This window comes from Passer montanus, unplaced genomic scaffold, assembly GCF_014805655.1.
Source record: "Passer montanus isolate IOZ18808 unplaced genomic scaffold, ASM1480565v1 scaffold56, whole genome shotgun sequence".
Lineage (NCBI taxonomy): Eukaryota > Metazoa > Chordata > Aves > Passeriformes > Passeridae > Passer > Passer montanus.
In genome coordinates, this window is record NW_024370595.1 from 4,645,286 (window position 1) to 4,671,549 (window position 26,264).

The following is a 26,264-nucleotide window of genomic DNA, read 5'->3' on the forward strand; positions in this document are numbered from 1 at the left end:
AAAACCCAGGTGTGAATAAAATTCATTATCCACAGGACATTGTGCTAATTACAGCTATTACAGCTATCCCACAGTGTAGCTAAACAGTGGGATTTCTCTCAATAGTCCTGTGCTGTAGCTATTCTGCCTCTCAGCAGTCCTCCTTAGGTCCCTGGTGCAGATGGGACCTTGCACAGTGGAGTATCACTGATTTATTATTCCTGCTGATTCTGCTCAATAAGATTCTAAACTAGGTTTAAAGCCTCAGACACACTGAAGTTATAAAGCTAAAAATATTGTTTGTATTCATAAACCAACCCTCCTTCTATGCAATATGAGGAAAAGTTATATCCTTCAGAAAACATAAAAAAGTAATAAATATGTTATAATTAATATTATAAAAAACTGTAGCTAGTTTACTGTTCTTTTATAGTTATAACGGATCAAATTTGTATAACGCTTTTCAATTTGAAAGATTAAAAAAGTCTACTGAAAATTGAATGCATGGTGTAAAAATACACTGTTATTTAGGAGGAGCAGCTTTGGTTTTGAAATTTATTGTATAAAATGTGCAATTGAAACTGTAGGAAATTTTTTTGATAGAGGCAATATCCAGACCTGAGCTGGATTTTAACCAGGACATGAATATTGGAAGATCCTATTGGTTCTAAAAGAGCCTTTCAATGACAAGAAGTCCTGGGGCTCAGTTCTGTGTCTTATGGGAAAGAGTCCAGATTCAGATAAATATTTTTTATCAATATAAAACTCAATCCAAATCAAAGGGTGGTATTGTAAGGAATGAGAGCAATCTTTCAAAAAGTAAAGGGTGTTGCTGCTCTTGACCTTGAAAGGCAGCCAAATCAAATAGGGAAATTTAGGAAACACCTCACAGTTTTTATTTAAAGACCTCAGGGCAGTCTTTGGCAGCATTATACCTTTAAATTGCACATATCTAGAAGCATGCTTCTTATATGTCTTCCACTAATATCTATTTTGCTTTCTAAATGGATTTTGCATTGTTTCTATGATGTTTGCAGTGATGGAAATTAATTCAACAGTGGCTGTTGTCAATTACATAGGAGTACCCTTTCCTTGTTCTTGATGATGAGTTCATTCAGATGTTACCTGAAAGTTTTTGGGTTTTGTTGTAGTGTGAAAAACATTAGATATAAGCAAGAGGACTCTTTTCACTCAATACCTGAGAGCCCAAACTATCCTCTTGCTGTTTTCTGTAAGAGCCAGAATCTTTAACCTTCTATAAAAATCCAGTTGCTCTTTTCCTTAGCCCTTTCATTACATTCAAGCTCTGAGATATCTTCATGCTTTTCCAGTGTGAAGTTTTTAAAGCCCAGCAGTGCTGAAAAGTCCCTGGTGTGAGACCCAGGCTTGTTTCCAGACTCCCTGCAACTAAAGGATATTATCTGAGATTGCCAAAGATTGCACCCTGGGGTATGGAAGACATGCAGAAGAAAATTTTGGGCCTAAAATATAAAACCAGGAAAAACTAAGTGTGTCCATTTGACAGACATATCTTTGTCTGTATGAAGGCACTATCAGAGACAAATTTGCTTTTAATATACTGAGTTATTATGGAAAATAACCCCCATATTGAAACTAGTATAATTTTTTTCAGCAAGGACATTTTTCTAAGCTTGAGAAAAGTTACCTTGGCAGACATGCACTTGTAGATAGATGCATGCCATTAAGGGTGAAATACGAAGTATATGGAGTAAAGGATACTGTTTCAGCACTGATGAGAATTTATAGTTTGGCTGGTAAGTCTTAGACTTTAAATTGGAAATATGACAGCTATGTGTAATATTGATTTAGAAAATAAATTTATACCAAACACCAAAATCACTTGATTATAATGCTATCATTAATGATAACTTTGAAATACTTCTATTAATAGTTTTCAATAAGTGCAAAATAACTGCAAGCTATAAAGTTCTGTGAATTAGAGATAGAGTAATGATCAGACATGGCATTGGGGCTCCTACGAAGTATATGTGGAGATGCCTTTAATTTTCTTTACTTGCTTTATGCAGTTGTTTATTAAAAATGACAGAAGGTTCTTTCCAGGAGCCTTAGCCACTTCTGTTTTCAGAATTCTATGGAATAGGGAAATGATTATGCTGTATAGGTAAGTTGCTGCAGTATGAGAATACAGACTCTGAATAGCTGTCAGCAGAAGAGGTATATTCAGTTAGAAGGTAGCACTTGGAATATCAGACAGAACAAGGCAGGAAAGCTACAGCAGGACTCAAAGCACTTAAGTGCAGAATATAATACTGGATTATCTACTTTTCTTTCTCTGCAGACACTTTCCAGGCAATGCCCCCTCTTCTGCACCTTGAGAAGGAAAAAAATCTTGCAATATTCATATTGATTTATATTCACAAATCAGATACTCTATATAACATTAAGGAAAGTTATAATCATACTCTAGATATTATTTATATAGATATTGATGGATCTATTTAGCACAGTCATCTTCAAAGTATGTTATGATAAAGCTGAATAATGTACTCTTATGCCAGGTTTCTGTATATTAAATATTTTTTCAATATTTGGTCCCCATTAACATGACATGTGGCAAAGCTGTGAAACTGAGACATAGTTTTAGTCTTTGAATCTAAAAATCAGAGATGAAATATGTGCAGCATTAACAATATGAAATATGTGCAGTATTAAAAGCATTAAGTGAAAGCTACTTGAATATGTATCTCAGGGCATAGGGGAATGGAGTGTCAGACAGCTGGAACTATCCATCATTACAATAGTATTTTTTACACTTGCACTGTGTAGGTTGACTCTGAGGACAAAAGTGGCTTTCATGGTCACCTCAGATTTTATGTATTTTTTATAGATGTCTGGATTTCATAGAAGTTTATTAATTTCTTTAGGTCACTAAAGTAACAAATGCAGGATGTTTAGCAACTCACCTTATGTATTTCACACTTCTGGTAGAAGAATGACAGGTTTAAATTTCACCTTTTCCTCTCATAGCAAAAAGGAAACAATGAGGATTTACTAGGGTAATTCTTATACAACTGTCCTGCTGGTGGTGCTGTAATGGTAAATGTAGTGGTTTGCAGAGAAAAAGTGGTAAATTTCACTTGATTAAAAGCATTGGGTTGAATGCAGTTCAATTAACTTTTTTGATTTCTGAACTCAAAATTTTCATTCATGTTCTTTAATTTTTTTGCCTATAGTGTCCATGTTTATGCATTTATGTAGAAATATACCATTCAAAATATTTCCAAAACAGTAAATGTTGGTATCACAAGATAAAATAAGATCACAATTTTATCACAAGAAAAAATGTTGGTATTACAAGACTACATTTTATCACAAATAAAAATATTAAGTGAGTTCATGCATGCCTATGACTTGATGTCCTTTTAGGGACTGCTACTATTCAACAGGCCTTGATTATCTTCTTTATTGATGACAACGTTTGATTATCTGGATTATTAATTTTTATTCATGAAAAAGATTAAGTTATTCAAGTCTTGCCTGTTATTAGAAGGTATTCAAGACTTGCGGACATTGAACAGATTAATATAAATGTGATTTTCTTATTTTTAATGAGGCAAATCTGTATTACTTTTTGTGTAAAACTGAAAATTTATCAAAGCTATGAAGGCTGTCTTCTATAAGGCTAATCAAAACCAGAACTGGTCAGTGTTCATTTTGGCAGACAGATTTGTTACATTTGCTCAGCCTGTGCTTTAAGTAGAGAATATGCTTGTGGAAAGGAAGCCAGGCACATCAGTCTGCCTTTATTTTACAATATAAATTATATGGGAGACTGCACAGGATTTTCTTTTTAAAATGCCTTGGAAGCAAGGAGCTGGCTTCCTTCAGTAAGTTTTACTTTGATACTGTAGTGGAATGGTTCATTACAACAAAAAGCAAGGCTGAGAATTGTCACCCTAAAATTATTCATGACTGTGAAAAACTTCTTGTTTTAGAAAGAGAATCCTTGTCTGGACAAATCAGAGCAGTTGTGCAGTGTAAAACTGGGCCTGTCACAGATGCTTGTTAAAGGCTAGGGAAAAGCTGCTCTCAGAGCTTGTGTTGGCACAAAAGTAGGGTAGACTTTTTACTTCTTTACTAGCTGTCCTGAGATACAGGAGAGAGAAAATGCAGAAGGCCTCTTGGTTAAGGACATGTTAGCTTGTTCTCCACTATCAGGGCATGTGGAAGGTAAATGGTCTGTAATTCTCGCAGCAAAACAAACTTTTCTGTTAGCCATCCACTTGGTTGTTACCCCAGGTATTATCTCCTTTATATTCAAGGAAGTTACTGTTATGATGGCTGCTCATGCAAGGCCAAACAGCTTTATTAGTGATAATCCTTTCCCTTTGATTTCTTAGTGCTTTGAGTAATAAACACTAATCCTGCCAGGCACTTTGAGGTGATTCTCCAAGTGAACATATTAACTCAGCAAACAAAAGGGTTAGGCTTGCTCTTGAGGGGGCAATACCAAAGGGACTCCTGAGAATTAACAGCATTTAGATGTAATAGATGTGCTGCTGACAAGTAAAAATCAACATTGAGGATGAGTCTTGAAGTCAGAGGATGCACGTTATTGATTCAAACTCTCTCCCTTTTCTTGCTGTGATTCTAATCTGATTTGCCAGCCCCTTCTTTCAGTAAGCCTAGTTGGTTCTCCCAGCATGGATTTTCAGTGCATTGCAGATTATAGTGACTGGGGCAAACTCTCTCTATTGAGGAGGAGGCTGTTTGGGCCCACGAGAGGTGCATTGTGTGTGGTGTGCAAGGTCTGGGTTCAGGTTTGGCAGCCTCTGAAGGAGCCATGCAGCAAAGTGCTGGGCTGTGGAGAAGCAGCTACAAATGGAAGAAAAAGGCTGGAAGAAGCAGGGCAGGTATCAAATCAGGCTTACCAAAACTTTAAAATCTTCCTGCTTGTAGCTCTAAGTTAGCTGGGAATGAAAAGGCACATTTTAATGTGTGGGGCTTGGATATTTCTTGATAGATTTATTCTGAACTAAAATTCTTAAATACTGTCTTACACTTGGGGTTGATTTCACATTCCCTAAAGATATTCAAAGTTATTAGCCTTGAGAAATACCAGAAAGAAACTCTTATATCATCTTTTCTGGACAGAAGCAGTAGACCTTCTACTTTGTTTCTGAAATGATTGTGCAGATCATCTCAGTGGGAAAAGGATTGCAATCTGTGAGGATTCCTCTGTCGTAGCATAAGCAGCTAATTAGAATTACTATTTTCATTAAGAAAATGGTCTCTCTTGATTTCATGCTTATGAACTATTAAGAGTAGTTAATATCGACAACAGTGCATGTAGTCTGTCAAGAAAAAAAGGAAGAAGAGATATTCAGAATAAAATGCATTACTTACTTCGTAGATATCACATACTACTGACATTAAAATATTACAATTTATTGTAGTGAATCCAGTTCCTCAGTAACCATCTGCCTTGTGATAAGGGGTGAGTAGGAGTCATCAACAAAGTTGCAATAGGAGTCCTCAAAACAGATTGGTTATTGCAATTTGTTGATAGAGTTGACCCATGTACTGTTTTGTTTTGAGCATATGAAAAATCAAGCAAGAGTCTTTTTAAGTTGAATTTAGATTGCAGATGATGTGAAGATGAAGTCAAGACTGGGTGAAGTCCTAAAAATGTCTATTCTTAATTTGCATCAATCAGAATGACTTTAATGTATAGTTTTCTGTGTGCATTAACTTAGGCTTGTTTTCCACAATTCAGAGGATAACGGTGTTGCTATTTCACTACGAGTTAAACCCGTGCCATGGAGACAGATGTTCCTGGGTGGTGAAACAAAAGTTTGCTTCTGTTGTTAATTTGAGTGCAGTTCTTTGAAGCCTGCTGAGCCAGTGTCTAATTAAACTGCACACGCGCTCCAAACAAATGAAAAAGTAATGCTGTTCCTCACAGATAACATTTAAGGTGACGATTTCTTCTCAAGTGAAATCTACTTGGGGAAATCAATTCACTGCTGAAGCAGAAACTCTTTCCATAATACTTCATTATGTGAGGCATTACTATAGCCCGTGCAGTATAAGAGAGCTCGTGCTGTTTGGAGATCTCGACTGTATCTAGTCAGAGCCATGGGACAAGCACAGTTTCAGTCTCATTTCTTTAATTTGAAGCCAGAGCTATATTCCTTGTCTGCAGTAACATTATTCTGAGAGTGATGACTGGTTGTGCTACACATAGAGCAGAAATCTCTTATGAAATGTTTGGATGCTGTAGACTAGTGATTAGTTTGGAATTAAAAGTTCCTGAAGTGTTCCTTCCTGACTCCTCTAATTACATCAGCTGTATTCATTTGCTCTGTTTTCACATTAAGCCACATGCCTTGTGCCTTGGCTTTCTCATGGCAGTACCTACCAGGAAAGATGTTCAAGTTCAGTTTTGTATTTTTAAACATGCATTAAAGTAATTAGGATATACTTTGAGACAAAGAGAGAGAGGGCAAGGGAAACGAGCTGTGTGATGTTTCTAATGACCAGTGCTAGACACTATTTTTTAAAGGTTTTTGTTCCTCCTATGGTGTTAATAATTCTTTTTTCTCCACACCCAAAGCACCTGTGGAGGTGGTTTTCTGTGTATGAAAAGAAGCTGAGGTTACAAAAAATTCTTCGTTCACAAGGATGACCACAATAATTCTATGATCAATAGGGTTACACCCTTGTATCGATGTGCAGTGTCAGCAACATCAGCAGAACTCCTCTGAGACAGGCAAGATCTCTGCACTGAGCTCTAGCTCCTTTGCAGTGTAAAAGCCTTAAAAACAGCAACTAGTAAGTGGGTCACCTAGCACAGCTCCTAGGAGAGCAGAAAGAAAAGGAATTTTTAAAAACCATAGAGGGAGAATTAAATACACAAAATAAAATGTCTATTTGGGACTAGAGGGAGTGGGAATGGAACACTTTTCTCATCTCAAGAAATCTCCAAGACTTCTGTGACTTCCTTATTCCATAGTGGCATCTGCTCAAGAGCTGCTGATAAAAAAATAAAACTAGTCTATTGTTCTTAATAGGTGTTGCTTAGGCCACTCACCTGAGACAATACATACCTTTGTTCAGATCTCTACTCCAGGATGAAAATCTCAGTTTGCTGCCTAATCTGTGCTGATAATAACTGACTATCCTGGAATAAAAAAGAATCATGCATTATCTTTGGACTCGATTGGAAAAAATTTTGTCATATCAGGGCTTTTTATTGGAAAGCTTTGGCTTTCATGAAGTCAACCAAAAATAATAATAAAAAAGTCCTGAGTGACTTTTGGGGTTTATTTTTTCCCTCAGATTTTTACTCTGTCATTATAATGACCAGTCAAAACCATCTGAATTATAGCACTTTTTTTAAAATTTAAGAATGTTATTTTATAATAATATTTTTAGACATCTGCTAATTTTGTGTGCACTTTCAGGTACAGAAGGCCATAACAGTACCATGTGTGAATACTTTGAGGGAATAATGCTTCTGTCTTTATTCTGAGATAATTTTTGGTACACTGATCTCTGGGTGACCTGAAACATTTACTGAATCAAAACAATTAACTGGAGCATTAATTACATTATGGTCTGTTTCTCTCAAAGTCAGACCAGAAGAGTTTCCATGGAGCTAAAATTTTTAACAGAACTAAAGTAAGAAGAGTAACTACATGCCAATGGGAGGAAAGGAAGGCTCCTGCTTAGAATAATGGATTGTTAATGTAGTGATGTATGGCAAAAGAGATGACTTACCGAAGTATAAAAAAAAAATCTCTTGGATTGTTACCTTTGTTCAAAACTTCAGTTAAAGAAAAGCATGTAGGAGTCACTGTCACTTCCTGAGTCGTGCCTTAGATCAGAAACATTTGCAGGAGCCATCTGCTTTGTGGAAGTCAAGTATGCAGCATGCATAAGTCTGAGGTATGACTCATGGGAATGATATAAAAAATGGGTCAGTCTTTCTGAGCTCTGAATACCTGACTTCTCTTCATTGTGAGATTGTTAAAAGTTTAGAGAAAATGAAGAAATTGATTAATTTCTGGAAAAGGCTTGGGAAAAGAGAAGTGAGAATAGATGTGCATTATAAATTGGAAAATTATTTTTCTTGTGTTCCTCTCCTGTGGGGGTTTGTATAAGTTAATTTGGTGAACTTCACTGAATAAAATTATGTTTCCATATTTATTGAAGAACCATGGTGATTAGGTAAACAAAGTCTATGATCTTTTTGCCTTAGGAGAGAGACATGCAACACATCCATTCCCCTCCATTATCACATTTACATCTGTTTTAATTACTATTAAAAACCCCCAAATAAATCTTATAAATGACTTAATTCACCAATAAAGAAACCACTACAGTGTCAATATCAAGTTGGCATTAGGAAAAAGATATCAATTTTTTCTTAGCAACCTCAAGCCATCTCATCTTTTCACCTCATCTGGTGGCACCTTCCAGTTAAGTAGAACTAAATATCAACAAGTTTATCTGAGTGCAGGTCTCTGATGTTATTTTCTTATTGGTGCTATGTTCCTTCCCTATTTTTCTGGCCTTAGTAGAACCAGGGAATAATACCACACTTATATTTCAAAGCATGAAGCTATTTATAGCATGTGGAGATATTGACTGTACATTTCTTTCTAAGCCTATATACAACAGAAATTGATTTTTCATTTTGGAAAGAGGACATCTTAGGGACTTCAACACAGAATAAACAGAGGAGGAGTAAGTAAGAGACCACAACTATAAACTGGTCTTTGTTTTCTGAACTGCAGGTAATGGAACATTGATTGGAGCATCTGCAAATGTTGTTTGTGCTGGAATTGCTGAACAGCATGGTTATGGCTTCTCTTTCATGGAGTTCTTCAGGTACAATTTTAAACTTCTCACATTCAATCTGTTTTTGGGGTTTTTTTTCCTCTCTTCACAAACAATGAATCTTCTAAGGAGAAAATCTAGAGAAAGGTTCTATAAAAGGTACTTATGTTCCTAATTTGGCTTTGGCAACTGAAATGCAGTTGGAAGACAAATCACTTTATTTTTGTATAATGTTGATAGAATGCATGAAGCTTGTGGGAGCACAGTGGAACTCCAGGAGAAACAAAGCCTTCAAAATTCCTGCTTTGATCACCCTCAATCTTCAGCTTTGTAGAAATTGTAAATTGTTGCTTTATTGTAAAATGCAGTTTAAACCTAGTTTCTCATCTGCACATATTCATGGATGTTCTATCATCAGGAGCAACTGGAATGCCCTAATTTAGACTGAGTTGACTTTTATTCCATGATCCCACAAGTAAACTATTTACTTAAAAGTAATTACTTCTTTTAACCAGCTGCTTAGCAACTATGAATGAAAGTGTGATGAGCAGCCAGTTTGGTTCAGCTAAAGTTGTTGCCTAATAATTTTTTAATTAAAAATTAATAGATTTTTTAATAGTGGAGTTTTCATTGCAGGTCATTCATCAGCAGGTTTTTAAGGGACAAAGTATACTTAATACATACAACAATTTAATATTTTTCCAAATACTTCCTGTTTTTGAGACTGTGGTTGAAAGATGTAAGTGGAAACTGGCAAATAAGGAAGAAACACAAGGTTTAAAGTGTAGTTGATTTATCTGAAACATAATTCCTTTCTTCTTCTTTCTGCATATTTAGGGTAAAGGATACTGTTAAGTTCACACCAATTTATTTTTTCTCTTTACTTTCTTTACATTGTTTATTATAGTTTCTCAGCCCTATCAGCTTTCTTCTAAACTGTTTACCTCAAAGCCCTCAGACCTGTGTTATTAATATGATTAGTCATACAGGATTTTCTGGATCCAAGCTAATGATAACCCTGAAGAGAAAGGTGGTCCAAAGTGCTGCTGCTGAAATACAAGCCACAAAGATGTGTTACTCATAGCGCAATTTAGCTCTTCACCCATGGTCTTCTGATGACATATTTTAGAAAGGCTGATGCCTATCAAATCCAAGTCTTGGTTGTCAGGATCTTTGAGACTGCAGAGCAGTCTTATGTAGTACATGGAAATATCTAACAGATTTTCTGGAAGTCAAGCCCTTGCACAAAAAAATGACGATGCAGTAATAATGGGCTGGTGAATTGCATGTTCATGTTTCACACATTTTGGCCTTGGCATCTGGGGATTTAACTTGTGTGTAGCATTAACAGTGTGTTCTCTATGTAGATTTTGTATTGAAATGTTATTAAAACTTCTATGAGACTGATTGAGAAAACAAAGATGTAAAGCCTGGCTAATCTCTTCAGCAATGTTTATTGGAATGTATTCTTTGGTACTGATGACAGCAGACAGATGCTCTGAAATTGCCTGCTTTTGGTGGAAGTGATTACTGGGAAACACTGTATGCACCTTGAACAAAAATGTGAGAACAGAAACCATAGTGGTCTCAGAGAGATAGCAATGGATATTAATCAGCAGAAAGAACATAAAAACTCACTTTTTCTGGCTGCCTTTTAATCACTGAGCAGACAGATCATGAGCTTCTTCACAATTTGTGTTAGGAAAATATTTGTTTCAGTCAAATGTTCACAAATTGAATATATTTTAAAACTTCTCCTGGCATCAAGATGTATTTTCTATATCCCTTGAGGATTTTGATTTTGCTTACTTTTATTCATGAAGGTTGCCCCAAAGTTTTAAAGTGAATTTTTTGTATTTCTTCACTGTTTGCTCAAGATTACCCAATAGGTTTCACATCCCCATTGAGGGGTCCTCTGCAGTGCTTCTCCCGGTAGACACACAGATTTTCACTCTCTCATCTTGCAAACCTCTGGGAGTCAGCAGAGAAAAATCATGGATACTTTGCATGGGGAGATGATGACCCCCTGCTGGCTGACTTTTGTTAAGATGTCTTTACATCAGCCCGAGCTGGTGATCTGTCTTTTGTTAAGATGTCTTTACATCAGCCTGAGCTGTTGCTGTACTTCCTTTCCCACGTGCCTCTCTTCAGGAAACCCACACCACGTCTGTCTCAAGTGGTGTCATAGAGCAGAGTACTCCACTTCCAATACACTTCACACTTCCTTCCTGGCATGCTAAGCCAAATCATGCAAACGGTTTAAGGGAGGCCTTTGCTAGAAGCAGCTTTTTTGAAAACCATGTTTTGACACAGTGGTCTGTAAAAGGAATTCCAGACAAGGTTGATAAGCATGTCTGGTGAGTACACTTGATAAAACAGAGGGTGAGATTCTACAGAAGCTGTGGGTTCCGCATGCTGAAAGGCACCACAATGCCTCTCTGTGCAGAGAGAGAAAAAGGCAAGAAGCAGGCTCCTTTCTTTGTAAGAGGGTTCATGGGCTCATGACCTTTCCTCTGTGTGTCTTTGTGCAGTGGAACTTGGTGCTGTTCAAGGTTTCTCTTCTCTTTTTAAGAAGGTAGCAGAGGCTACCTGGCAGATGTATTATGCAATGCTATTCTGCTGCCCAGCCAGAGCTGAGGTGGCCAGGTGTGATGACTTGCCTAGAATGCTGAGGTCTTACCAGCCTGATGTGCTTCTCTATGGAGTGCCTTCCTCAGAAGAAATCCTGTGCTGGGGAGTTCTGTGTGTCAGCACAACAATTAATTGCTTCTTTCCTTGGATCAAGAGTCCTACTGCCTCAAGGACCTGGTCTTCCACAGATGGATGTAAGGTGAAGACAGGTCTGGTGTCCCATTCTGACCATCCAAGCAACTCAGGCTCATGTGCTGGAAGTGCTGTGCCTGTAAGGTGGTTCCAGTAGGGTGGCATTTAGGTGGGAAAGATTATTCTGAGAAAGAAGAGAGAAAGGAATAAGGTTCCCTCTCTGTGTTGAAGCACCTTAAAGCAGCCTGGTGTTCAGAGTGCAATGCTGGCTGAGGAGATACCAAATCATGTCCATGCATGCCTGGCTGTGAATATGCTGGCCAGTGTCACCAAATATCTTACCCAGAATGCTTTCAGATCTTGCTCCCTTCTCTGACATTACCCATCTACACATGTACCATTTCTGTCTGAATAGTGCTCACAAGGGAAACAGCAAGATTGCCTATGACAAAGATCTTTTGGTTGCCATGAATTCTACTTCTGTTTCCAGACCCTGTGAGGTTTTTTCATTATTCATTACGCTCTACTGCAATAAAAAGATTCACATGTCATTTAGAATATACAATATTGTAGTAAGTTTAATTTATCAGCATGAAAATATTTTTATCTTTGAATCTGCTAGATGTGGTGGTAGAAAAAAAGAAAGGCTCTCCTACTGGTATATCAGCACCAAAAGGAAGAATAGGGTATATTTGAGACCCATTGAATGGGTAAAAGACCTGCTGACAAGGGATGTGGAAAAGGCAGAAGTTCCCAGTGTGATCAGCTGCACAAAGGCCTGCTGGAGACCAGTCACTAATGTTGCTCCCCAGGCTTTTTATGTGTCCCAGTAGTGCCTTCCCAGTGCAGCCATTTAGGGATTCAGCTTTTAACCAGCCCCACAAATCTGAAGGCAAATAATGAGTGACTGCCAGTGTATGATTCATTTGGAATAACTCAAATTCAAAAGGAAAGAAAGTAATGTTATGACAAAAACATAATTGAAAGTCATAAGAAGAGCAAGTTCAGAATAATAATTTCCTTAAAGATGCTCTTGTATTTTTGGAATCAGTACAGCCAAATTATGCTCTTGTTCCATTTTGAAAACTTCCTCATCAAACTGTATTTACATGTTCTATCTTTCCTCCTGAAAAAAATAGGTTAGATATACCTATATGAAATATAGGTAATCTAATTAAAATAATATTAATTATAATGTTAATATTTTCTTCCTATAATATTTCCTTATCCTTCTAGTAATTTAAAGCTGTACATGATAGAGCTGAACATGATATTCCAGTCACAGTCCTCTTATTTTTTCGCATTTAAAAAAGATGAGATTTAATTCAGAGTGCAGAGCTGCTTGCCTTTTCTTTGTTAATCTAAGCAACAAGAAATTCCTGTTCAATTTGCTATTCAGTGTAAATCCAAGTCTCTTTCAGTTTTCATGTTACTTACATGAGTGTGATTATATCTCTTCTCCTCTCAAATTCTTACACTTTTTCTACATTGTGGACACAAAGACAGGTATTTAAGTGGTAGAAATAGAAAAAATGGTGACTCCATGGGGCTTGGAAAAAAAGATAAAGAGCAGTGGGATATTTGCTGTATGTGGTTGAGTAAACATTAGAACAAGCAAATATCAGAGCAAACAAATGATCATTATGTCTCTAGATAGAAGTGTAACTGTTTTCATCATCTTGACCCTGCAGAAAACATCAAATATATTAATAATATGAAGGTAATTGCTCAGAGACAGCATTTATGAGTAAGCAGAAGGCAGGGAAAGATAATATTCCTATTATGATTTTAGTCTAGCTATCAAAGAACTATTGCATCTAAATAAGAGCTTAACATAAAGGAAAACCCCAAACCTAGGAGAGTATTTTCTCTTGGCAAATGGTCAGATAAAGACATTGTAGACTTGTTTCTTGGATGAATTCTAGAGGTTAATACAATGATTTAATATAAATTCAGACTGTAAAATAATCATCAGAGCTTTATTTTTTTCTCAAGGTTTTCTCAATTTTTTCTTAATTTTTTTTCTCAATGACCAATAACATTGCAGATATCTGTTTTAATCTAGATGCTTCATTTCATAGAAATTTTAAAAATTTTTACCAACATATGTCTGAGTTTGTTGCAATATAGCATTCTACTAGCTCGGACCATTCTGTGGAACGTGAAAATGATGCACAGAAATCTTATTGTTGTTAATGAAAAAGTTGATTCCAGCTCCATAACATAAGAAGTACTCATTGCAGTAGGGGCTTTAATAACCTCTTTTTTTCACTTGCTAATACAATTTACAATTTTCATTTTCTCTGTAAGATAAAATGGCATTTATAACCTTATAAAAATATGTAGTTTTTCAAATATAAACTAACCTATGTTCCTTCATCCTCTTGTAATTCAATATTAACAACCTCTCTGTGTCCATGATGTGTGATGTCAATAGAAAAAAATAATCATTAATCAAGATACCTGATGAACATATTTAACAAAAATATAAACTGGGTATTATGGGAAATACTCCAATTTTATATCAAGCAAATTTTGGCTCACTGTGCCTGTATTACAGTGCTGGTTATGGGAAGAATGGATTGGATAACTCTATGTAATGGATAAGAATGTGGGTGAAATAATTTAATACATGAGGAAATCAGTCTGTCAAGAGGAAGAGGCTATGAGCCTAAGAGCCTAATGTAGAGTTACAGTTGTAAGGCTACCTGGATATAATCCTGAAGGCATTGTGTGTATTTTCAGCTTTTGCATTTTTCTGTCATTGCCCTTCCTTCATATGTCATCTGCAGAGCTGCATTAATATTGTCTGTCTTCTCTGGGAATAAGAATAATTTGGAAGTGTCAAAAATATTGGTTTCTGATAATAGCTTAGGGAAAAAAAATTGGTTTTGCCATAGGATTTGTTTTGTGAGGTATTCACAGCAAAAATATTTTCAGTAGGATATCCTATTTATCTCTTTTTGAGAACACTCAGATGCAAAGGCTGTGAAACAGAACTTCCCGTGAGAACTGTCATTCATGTAAGTGGGAGGACAAATATGATGTTCTTTGCCACCTCCTGTGTATCCTATTTACACAACTTATAGAAAATAACACTTTAAAAAAACAAACATAAATGTCTCTACTGGGTTATGTGTTAGACAGCTTTAGTCCTTTTCATTCCTGATAATTTAGTATTTTTTTTCTATTATCTTGCTATTAACAGCACTCTATGCCACGATTTTACTGTTGCTGTTTTAAATCTGACTCTGAGCAGAATAAAACCAAGTCTATATTTTAGATATGAATTTTGGTGATGGAGATTTTGGTTGAGAAATGTGGTATCAAAATACCCAAATTCAATTCACCTTTGGACTTTCTGATCAACTCCAGAAAATAGAATTTGGGGACGTTCAAGTACTTAAGGAAGATTCAATAAACTGCTGAGAGAAGGTTTAATGATTATGATGCAAGAATTATCTCAATTTCCCTCCCCACTAGTCTTCTGATCAATAAGGAGGAGTAAGTGGTCATGGGTTATATGTTCGTATTTGACATGATAACAGAGTTCTGTTCGAATAAGTGCAAATGCAGCACTTGAATAAAGCACTCTCAACAAACATGCATTAACATATGTTGGAGTTTTTTCACAACTTTTCCTTCATAAAATTTCTATTCTTAAAAATCTGGATCTCTTAGGTTTATTAAAGCCTGTTTTTACATTTGTCTTGATTTCTTTACATGTGTAAGAACAATATTAGAAGGATTTTTTAGTAGCTTATTTTAATAATAAATTTCAAATGCAATTGCATATGAAAATATCAGATTTAGGGAACTGAGTTTAACAAAAGTAATCTAGATTTTAACATCCTAGTCCTGTTATGACAGAAAGGGCAAAACTATAGACAACTTTCAGCTGATAACTCAGTAGAAAGGTAGTTTATGTATTCATCTTAAATTATTAGATTCTAAGCTGACTTTGTTAAGAAAAATGCCAGTTTTCTTTGAGCTATCCAACAACAATCATTGCAATATTTTACAGCATCAGTATTGATCTAATAACTGCTCTCAAAGAAACGTCATATTGACATCTGTGGCAGTTCAATAAAATAAATGCTGCTTATTTTAACTATTTGCATGGCTTGCATCAAACCCCTTGAAAGAAAGTATTCCTGAAGCAGTGGTGTACACCATTTTTTCCTGTGTTATGGGTGGCTTGGTTTTTTAATTTTTAAAAATATTTTTTAATATTTCTTCTGATTGTATTTAAGGTCTGCAAACAGTGTAAATGGAAATGTGAATGTGTGAATGGATTTGGATTTACTTTTTTTTTTTCCTATTAAAAAGGGTGAAAGTAGTATTTTGAGCCTTTAAGTAAAGAGGACATTTCCTTTTCCAGTTTGAAATATGATTTATCTTTAGCATGAAGTTTTCATGGAGCTCAGAATGTTCCTATGTCTTCTGAGTAGAACTAATAACTTTGAATTGTTTTGCCTCTGGACATACAAGTATTACTTTTTTTTTTTCTCTTATTGTGAAGTCTTTTGTATTAGCTTTTAGTTTCCAATAAAGAAAATGGAATTTAAATTCTTGTCTCACTCATCACAAAATAAGGCAATGTGATTCAGGTATTAAAATTTTAGTATGGTTTTAGCCTTTAAGCTCTGTGAAATGTGTGTTTCATCCCCAGAGATTTTGATAAAGGACATTTGAAATGCAGTTGCAATGATCCACTGTTTCATTGGGCTCCATAGGAAGCAGTGATCCTTCAGATGTGTCACTTCAATATTATGGGGTAAAGTCATTGAGGTAGTATTTAATCATAGGATCATAGAAAAAAAAAACAGAGAAAGATTCAGATTGGAGGAGCCCTTCCCCTTTACACAGAGCGACAGAGGCTGTTGGCTGCCTCTGGTGCTGAGCTTCCCACGGGCTCATGTGAAGATCACCACTCCAGAGCCTTCTTCCTTGTCGAGCTGCTCCCTGGTTGCTCTGTCCCCAGATGTTGTTGCAGGGGCTTTTCTTCCCCATGGGGCAGGATTTGGCATTTGTCCATGTTGAAGTTTAAAATGTTCTTTGTTTTACAATACTTCATTTTATCCAAGGCCTGCAGGTTAGTGGAATTGCCTTCTACTTTTTCAACCAATGTGAGACTATAGTCTAGTAATTCCAGTGCAGTTTTGCACAATTGCTTTGGTATGATAATATCCATTAGTATTCAAAATGGTGTTGATGTAAGAAAAGACCTTTACAAGTATCTATTTGTGTTGAAATGTCAAATTTGATTCAGACTAATGTCTGAATCAAATTAGAGTGAGAAGAGTTACAATCAAGTAACTCTTCTCACTTGATCCTCTGTGTTGATCTCATTTATAATTAAATGAACCCAAACCCTAAATATACCTCAAACAATTTCCAAGAAATAGATCTGACTACAAAATGTTGACATTAGTTAATTAGGTGAGGTTTTGAGCAAGGAAACAAATAATAGTAAAATGTGATATATGCAACAATATTACATAGTTTAAGGTATATATATTAAAAAAAGTGAAATATTCAATTTGTATAATAGTTCTCATCAAAACATTATTAGTTGATCACTGGCTCATAAAATACTTGGTTTCAAATATTTCAAAGTGAAGAAATAGACTGGTTTAAAAGTGATTATAAATTGTATGGTTTGTGCATGTATATATCTATGAAACACACAAAAAAGTTAAATTAAAATTTTACTGACATAAACTTTGTGTTCAGGTCAATAACAGTCAAGAATGAATGCTAGTACCTCAAGTGAATAAAATAAATGTAGTCCCCTATCATCAAGACTTGAGTGTGGAATTACTATCAGATAGAAACATTTTTTAGAGAGGAAAAAAAGGCAGCAAGTTGAAGAGTAAACACGAACCATACCAATCTAAGAGACAGATCAGCTGTTTTGATACTAAAAAATATTCTTATTTTAAATTCTGAAATGTTATATACCATTTAGGGTGTCTCATATATAATTTCTGGATTGCCTTTTTGGGTTTCAGACTATCTTTCCCTTTCACTACGATAAATCTACTGTTTCTAGATTCCTATGAATACAAAACATTAGATATGAAATTCAGACTATCTGCTGGTATAAATGGCTATGAAAAACAAAGAGAAAAGTCCAAGACATCCCCAAGTCCGGCCAGGTGTAAAATGGGGGAAAGTGTGCCCTAAATAAGACTGTGATGATGTGTGAAGAAGTCTGTGGGTTTTTTTTTGTTTGTTTGGTTTTTTTTTTGTTTTTTTTGGGTTTTTTGGTTTTTTTTTTTTTTTTTTTTTTTTTTCAAATCAGTGGTTCTTTGGAACATAGAATCTTTGAGGTATTCAGAAATTCATAAATTTGAAAGGTTAAGCTCAGGAGTATTACATGACAAGTTTTAAAGAATACTGCTCTATCATACAAGTAATTAATGTAATTCTGAAAGCTCTTCCCTCACTGTTGCATGGATGCCAACTACTCACATTTCTGGTATATTTGCTGGTATGCTTTTTTCCTTCTGAGCAATAATGTATATATACATAATATGCATTAAATTATCCATCCAATTCTTGCAGATAGTTTTAGTCTACTGGCACGTATCACTAAATTAAGTGAGGAAAAAAATAGCCACATGAAAATAGAGTACAGAAATTAAAATGGTTTGGATTACATTACAACCAGATGAGAATTTAATTTTTTTTCTTAAGCGGACATGCAGGATACTGATCCTGATTTATTCTGAAAAGCATATTTGCATCATGTATGAATGGAAAAATTGGGTCTCTTGCTTGGCAATTTATGATCATGCTAGAGTTCCTACTAGATATACAGGTTATAGGAGTGATCATTTTTATAGAGTATTCTGTTAGAAATTGTATGCCATGGATCTTATAAGTCACAAAATGTATAAAGCAATTTAACACCTTAAAAACAAATCAATGAACAACAAGGAGAGTGGTAAATGTAATATATATCTCTATTTTCTTAACATGGACCATAACCCATTCTTGGTTACCTTTTATAAGTACAGGCTACCAACTAAATCAATATCTAATAACTTCCCAACAGCACTTGGAATGAAAATAATTTTAAGAGTAATGATTTCTAGATGTTTTTGGCAGTGTCAGAAAGCAGATATTCTGCTGTATTTGTGCAGTGCAACTCCTATAGAAACTGTTTTATGCAAAGGATTTCAAGATATCTTGGATTGTATTTCCCTTTGTGGAAGAAAAGTAATAAAATTCTCCCCCACTTCATCTATCAGATGTACCAGATACGTCATTTAGCTGATACAACCTGTGAGGACAAGAGTGATCTTTCAAGACTTCATATAAACCTGTTGTATCTTACAGTGTTAATCTCCACTGAACAAATTTGCCTAAGCACACCTGGAGAACATGATATTCCAAGCTTTGTATTTAAAATACACAGGAAGGATTTTGCTCTGTGTACGTACTTATAGTGCTATTAAGTATAGAGGGAGCCTGGAATTCCTACACAGGTAAAGTTTGGCAAGATAAACTCCTTTCTTTTCTATACCAACTACGATTTTCTAATTTTACTTCATGATTAGGACTGATGGAAAGAGGAAACTAGAGACCAGGAAAGAAAAGGTTGTATTAAAGAATCTACGAGCTGTGCTGAGGCATTCTCAAAACATGAAGGGACAGCCTTTATGCAATCCTTCTTGAAAATACTAGTCTTTTTCCTGAGAGTAGAAAAGGTAAGGGCATAACAACAGTGTAGTTTAGCTCCTCTTAAAAGACACTAATCTAAAGTATTTTGAAGACATTTTATCACATGTTTTAATAACAGAACAATATATTAATTTGCTTAGCTAACTTCTGGTGAATATTACCAACTTATATAAAGGCTTTCTTTAAGTTTCAGCAGAATTAGTGACTTCTTTCTTCCTGTTATGTCTTCTCCAATACCCAGTAGTACTCCTGTTGCCAGAACTTATCACCAGGTTCCATGCAAATATAAAATAAAATGCATTAGTATCGTGAAATTTGGCTTATTTCTGCTTATAGCAAACAAAAACATTATATTGTTTTAATAGAAAACACTATGAACTTACTCTGGTTCATATTTTGAAATGATGGGCTAGCTGCAAATCTATAAAGAGGAATAAAACTCAAATTTTTGGAGTTCTGCAAAAACTCCTTGGCTTTACTAGAAGTGGCTTAAAGGTGCATGGTGCAGAGGTGAGGTCACACATCACCCCTAGGTCCTTGGACCTGAGACTCCCAGGTTGATAAATGGGTTGGTACGTGCTGTATTTCCAATCTGGCCTTTCTGTCCTCATTTCCTTCTTAGAAACTGGTGGAGGGAGAAGAGGAGAAGAGAGGAGGAAGGCTGAGAGAGGCCATTGTGCACCCAGGCCTTATTTCAGATTGAAGCTGGTAGTTGGTAAGCCCATTTAGAGGCTCACACTGCGCATGCTCTTGGAGCAAGGCTTTTTGTACTTTAACACCCAGCTTCTTGTTCTTCAACCATTCATGACCATCTAGCCTACTGACATTGTGTTAAATTTAATGATTTTTTCACTCAGAGGTGAATATTGAAATACATGAACTAAATCAGGTGTGCATCAGGATAGAGCAACTCCTGTAGCTACCCCACAGTTAGCTCACTCTATGCATTTGTGTTTTAACATACATAAGAGATTGTTTATTGGATTTTTATTAGAATGGACCTGAATTAAACGATTTTTTTTTCTACAATGGAGATTTAACCTGTGTCTATGAAGAAGTTAGTTCTTGCCTTGGCTCAACATTAAAAAAAAAAAATATTGTGTTTCTTTCAACTCTAGTTTCCATAGCTGGTTTTAAGCATGAGATGAGGATATGCAAGTTTTCTGAAATAAATTCCTCTTTCAGAGCTATACTGATCATTACATAAGTGAATATTATAGTAAGAATGGTATTATTTATTTATTTGTAGAGTTTTTTTTGTTTAGACTGCTCAAATGTTTTTGCTCTTTTTTTCTATCAATCTGTAAAGAAGATAAAGAGAAGAAGTCTTACTATAAATAGGTGGATGACATAGATATGTTTTGTGAAAGTTTCACATTATTAGTTTTTAAAAATTACCAGAATATTTTTATGAAAAAATTCTTGAAGTATCTCTAAAGCCCAGGATTTTATAGCAGATATGATTTATGCTGAAAGGTGGATTTGAAAATCAGAATGTTTGCCCCTAAGAGCAGTGTAGTGCTTCTTCAGTGTCTCTTTAAATAGCAGTCATGTAATAACTGGAAAAATTAATTACTAGAAAAATCTGCAGAAAACAACTTTTCACTGAGAGCTGATGAAATTTAAATAAAAACTCTTTGCTGATATGTCTGGCCATGGGGTTTCATATTTTACCACTACTAACATGAGCTGAAATCATAGCTGAGAATATTCACCTTTCCAGCAAGCTTTTAAAAGGAAAGTAAATTACCTCATTTTTCATTTCACTGCATTTAATTTCCACCAAATCCTCTCAAACTAGTTTAAGCGGTTCTGTATCTAAATGCACAGGATTTCATGGTTAGATAAAAGATAATTAAAATAGGTGTTATCCAGTTTTAGGGGGTTTCTGGACTGAAAATAAACTCTATTTGATTAAACTTCTACAGTAGAAGGTAGGAGTTAATTTGAGCCTTTTTGCTTTTGGATTGGGGTAAATATGCTTTTGTTAAATGCTAAAAGGCACAAACTGAAGGTCATATGTACCATTATGCTGTTAGGCTTGTCATGACTGTGATTTAAATTTTTCTTTTTAATGGAGTCTATTAAATCAGAAAGCAGTTAAAAGAGGTCAGTGCATTATTCTCCAAGATAATTCATCAATGTCAGCAGTGCTAACGAGAATGTGGGCCATGTGTCAGGAGCTATTGTGTCCACATCTCTGCTCCGCTGTGGTCTAGCACTCATGTTTCATTGCAGATCTTGAAATAAAAGGTTTGATGGTGCCTTACCTGAACCACAAGTAAGTCTGTGTGAGAAGAAAGGAGTGTCTACAGTCTCTCTTGAGTGACACCACTCTTGTGATCATGTTGGCTGATATTGCCACCTTGTTTTGCTAGCTAAGATTAGAGGTATTTTTTCTGGCAAGGAAAGAAGTAGGACTGAAATAGTTTTTGCTGATTTCTTCTACTACGTCTTTGAGTTAACAATTGGGTTGAATTTCTTTTTGTTACCATCTCAGAATATTCTGCACATGGAAAAGGAAAAGCTTTGGTAGATTTCCTGCCCAACTGGCAGTGTTTTGTATGTATCTCCATGTTATACAAGGGGGAAAACATCTAATGCGGAGTCTTAATCTTAGTTAATTTTTTTAGAAAATATTTATCAAAAGGAGATATTTGCCACAAATTTGGGAAGCCACTGATACATTTTAAACTACAGAGAGAAAACATGACAACTAAGAAGTGGAACAGGTACATTTAAAAAAAAAAGTCCATGCTCCTATAAGCATGGTTTTCTAAAATGTGCAAATTATTTCTGAAATCACACCAGCTTTTGTGCTCCATCCTTTCTGTGGTTCAACTAGTCCAGACTGGCTTTCTTTTTCACTGAAACTCTCTTTTGGGTATGATATAATCTTGGTTTGCCTGTAATTAGGGTACAAGTAATTTTCCCTCCATGATTTTGTTATTCCAGGACTCATCTATTTCATCTCCTTGACACAACATTTCAGTGATGTACAAAGCCCTTTTCTCTCCCTATGACTTTCTGGGGGAAAAAATCCTTCTTTTTGGGGCCTTACAGGCAGTATTGTCCTATAGGTTAAAAGGTATTCTCACAGGCAACTAAACAATTTGGCTGTTGGTGTCTTGTTAATTGGTCTTGAGTGGATATCTGGTCCAGAAGTAGTTAATCATATTGAGATTAGCTGTGGGGCTGCAATGTGTCTGAGAGTTGTGTGTTGTCCTTCAGGCTGTCAGGTCACATGGCCATTAAATCCAGTGGAAATAGCCCACCTGCAAAGAAGAAAAATATGAGTTAATTATAATCCTTCTAAATATTGCAAGTTTTCTGTGTCTAGACTTGTGCATGGGACAGGATTTGCTGGAAGTGTTCTTGTCTTTTTACACCAGTTTCACAGCCTTTTGTATTTAATGACTTTTACATGCTTTAGCTTTTTTCGCCTATTTTCCAATTTCTCTGTCAGAAAAAACTGGCTGCTACACATGCTTCTCTTGATCTTACCCTTACTGATTTATTCCTGCAGGCTTTTCTGGGGAGGTTCTAAATTGATGCCCTGTGCCTAAATCCTTGTCTTTTGAAAACCAAATGCAGAAGCAGCATTGCAACACTGTTGCTTAGTTTGTTAAATTTCTGTGAAAATTTGCCTTATTGAAGTGCAGGCTGGACTCTGAAAATTTGATTGCTGTCCCTGCCATTCATTAAAACCTTGTTTAGTTTTTTTTCATTGTGACTGAGGATTAATGTGTCTTGAAGGGGATTCACTTTGAAATAGACTGAATGGCATTTTTGCTTATCCTATTGTAGCAATGAGCTTTTTAGGGGTGGAACGTATGCTCTTCTCAGCAAGAGCAGAGGTTTGTCTGTAATGATAGTGATAAACAAAATGTTAAAAGAAAGGAGGTGGACAATGTAGCTGTGAATTATCAAACCAGGGAGTGAAGAAAGAAAATTGAGAACACTTCAAACCAGCAAAGGCCAAAACCCAGTAAGATTAAAAAAACCTCAAAAACAAAACCAACAAAAGAATTGTTTTGTATTTCTTAAATACAGTATATCAGTGAGGACTGTTTATAGTAGAGGCTACGTGCAGTGATTGGGAGAACAGTCAAATACAGGCCTTGTCCTCTGCTTTCTCTGCTTTGGTGAGAATTCGCTGTAATCAGTGGTCTCTTTTATTTAAATTTGAGACTTTGGATTGTTGTTGGTATTGATATTTCCTTATGCTGTTTCCACTGATTATTGAAGCCAGCATGTGATCATTACCATATTAGTAAAATAAAATATTTTCTATATTTTCATAAATAAGATTCATCAGACTAAAAGCAGTTTAGATTATATCTCATTTTTAGACCTCTCACCATATGGATTATTTGGCTTGGTGGCTAATGTGATGAGAGACAGAGTAGTATTCTCCTGTATACATAGGCTGTCATGTTTTGTTCCTTAAATGTTATATTTTTTAAAAATTGCTTTTATTTATCACAGATATGGGAGTAAAATAGGGTTTTGGGGATCTCTGGGCTTTCATTTTGAAGTTAAAGCCTGCCACCTACAAATTGTGTCTGTTTGACAAGAAAGGTTTTATTTTTGAAAGTTTTGCAGTAATATAATTTTGACAGATTGATTGTGTAAGTCTTCTTGTTGCTCTAATAACTCCTTTTTAATGGGAGAACTTTAATTGATGTCAAATTCAAAAGTTCAGTGACAGATAAAATGTCTTCTCTTAGTTAAGAGGTTAAAAATAATTGACACTTTTACATGCACAGAATAAACTGCCATAAAAATATTAATTTCTATGTCTATTCTGATAGGAAGAGATAGAAACAAGTTCAAAATGAGTGGTCAACTTTTCCATAAGTTTTGAGATAGTGAATAGAATTCTATAAATAAATACAATAAACAACTATTACTGAAAAAATTAAGCAAAGCGTAGTGAGCTGGTGCTTGTCATAATTACTGCTGCAGGTGGGGTAGAATTACATGTTTTGAAATCTCTAAGTTTTCTAATTATGCAGAAATTTCAAAAATAATTTTAGAAAAGCACCTAATTTCTGAACTATTTTAGTGTAGTAATAACTATTAAATTTCTTTTTTTTAATGCAGATGACTATTAAAAAATCCACCCTTTGCTAAAATGCACTTCTACCTCATTTGCAATGTGTTTTTCTAACATTGAGAATGTCTGGCTGGGAGAGCCCTGGAGAGGGGTGAAATGGGATCCTGGGCCATGAGTGGAAGGAAGCTCCAGGGGGGTGGTACAAGGACAGTGGGGTCTGTGGGTGCCCTCAGGGCCTTGGCAATTTGGAGTGTAATTGAAAATCAGATGATTTCCCAACATGCGCAGTGTCTGCAGGATGTTCTGCCTGGTATGGACTGGGTCATCAGGCACAGCACAAAAGTCTGCACACCTACACTCATAAGTATGAATGATATGATAATGCTTTTAACAAGGGTTTTTAGCCTTATTTGTGGCTTTTTAGGTCACCTTTGAGATGAACCTTCACCACAGAGAAGGCACAGATTTTTGCTATGATGTTGTTACTCCAGAACTTTCTGCATTTTTCTCATAAGCAGCAAGACAACTGTTAGAAATAGGATAGCTGACTTCAAATATGACTCATCACACTTGAGTTCATCCATGTAATTCAGCCTGTTCATTTGTATTCCTTCTGCATTCAGTGGAAAGGAAAGGGAAGAATTGCCCTGACATTTTGATGGGATATCCTGAGATGGGGAGAATTAGCTTTTTGAAGTCCCCTTTTTTTGGCTGACCAGAACCAACTCTATGCTCTTGTGTTACAAAGCTAATTAATGCATATTGTATCTTAAGTATTGCATATACTTATATAGTTGTTTCAGCAGCTGTAAAATAAAGGTTTCACTGTAGCACATTACAAAATAAATACTGTCTGTGACTTCTACTACTTCCTGATTTATGAGAGTTAAAGGGTAAAAACTATCAATTTATATTGACAAATTTTAATGGTATTTATGCACAAATATGGATATGTCTATGAATGCCACAGTAAATTAGAATAATTATACATCAATATAGTGTACTTAATTAAAAGTTAATATTTAAAAATTTTAATTAACACTTCATTTGAAAAACAAGTAAATCAAACCCATATCAATTTTGAAATAATTTAATCTTCAAACCACCCTAATGTTATCTTCAGTTATTGACTAATTGAAGCAGTAATTTTTTTGTATCTTTTATTCTAGAAAAATGTAGAACAAAAGGTGGATGAATGTACTATCTTAACATGATTTTTATTCTGGCCAGTCTTCATGTGACAAAAGTATCTTGACTCTCAATACAGCATTTTTCCAGAAGACGGGCTTCAGCTTAAATTGCAATACCTGATTTGATAAGAGATAATTGTCCAAGCTCCCATCTGAGCTCCTGGTGGATATGTAAGTCTGTACTCGCTTGCCTAAACACACTAAATTTTCCACCTTCCGCTGTGGGAACTTAGACAAAAGAAACCTCTTTCACATATGACTCTCAGCTGCATGTGCCTGAATCTGGAGCTGAATCCCAGAATTAGTTTCTCATCAGGCATACACTGATATTGTGCAAAAATGCTTCAAAGGAAAATGCAAAAGAGGAAATACTCAATAACCAGGACAGAAACATATTAATAGCAATTTTGTACACTGAAAAAATATGTGCATTGATATCATATATGTACTGAAATTTTAATACACTGCAACCTATTTATCTGCCTTCATTGGTCTCTTTTCTCGTCCTTCACTGTCTCTCTATTCATATATCTTCCCTTGCTATTTCCAGCCCAGTGGCGTGTAACCTTTTCCTCCCCCACACGGATGTGTGAGAATAAGGAGAAAGGCAGAGACGAGGCACAGCTGCCCAAGCTCCTGTGTGGCTCCTAGGTCAGTGGTCAGGACTTTTCACCAGGACCTGCCCGAGCCAGGTTCAAATCTATAATTCATCTGGCTATATAAGTGAAAGGGACTTTAAATGGCAACCTCCTTCT

At 35.6% G+C, this 26,264-nt stretch overlaps 1 protein-coding gene across 1 annotated transcript in view; it reads left to right on the forward strand.

Annotated features, from left to right (window-relative positions):
- Nucleotides 1-26,264, forward strand: part of OCA2 (OCA2 melanosomal transmembrane protein) — a 185,986-nt gene that overhangs the window by 137,950 nt on the left and 21,772 nt on the right. Inside the window, exon 24 of the mRNA XM_039725691.1 lies at nucleotides 8,763-8,856. Within this exon, the coding sequence (XP_039581625.1) occupies nucleotides 8,763-8,856 (94 nt within the window). The remainder of the gene's footprint in view (nucleotides 1-8,762; nucleotides 8,857-26,264) is intronic.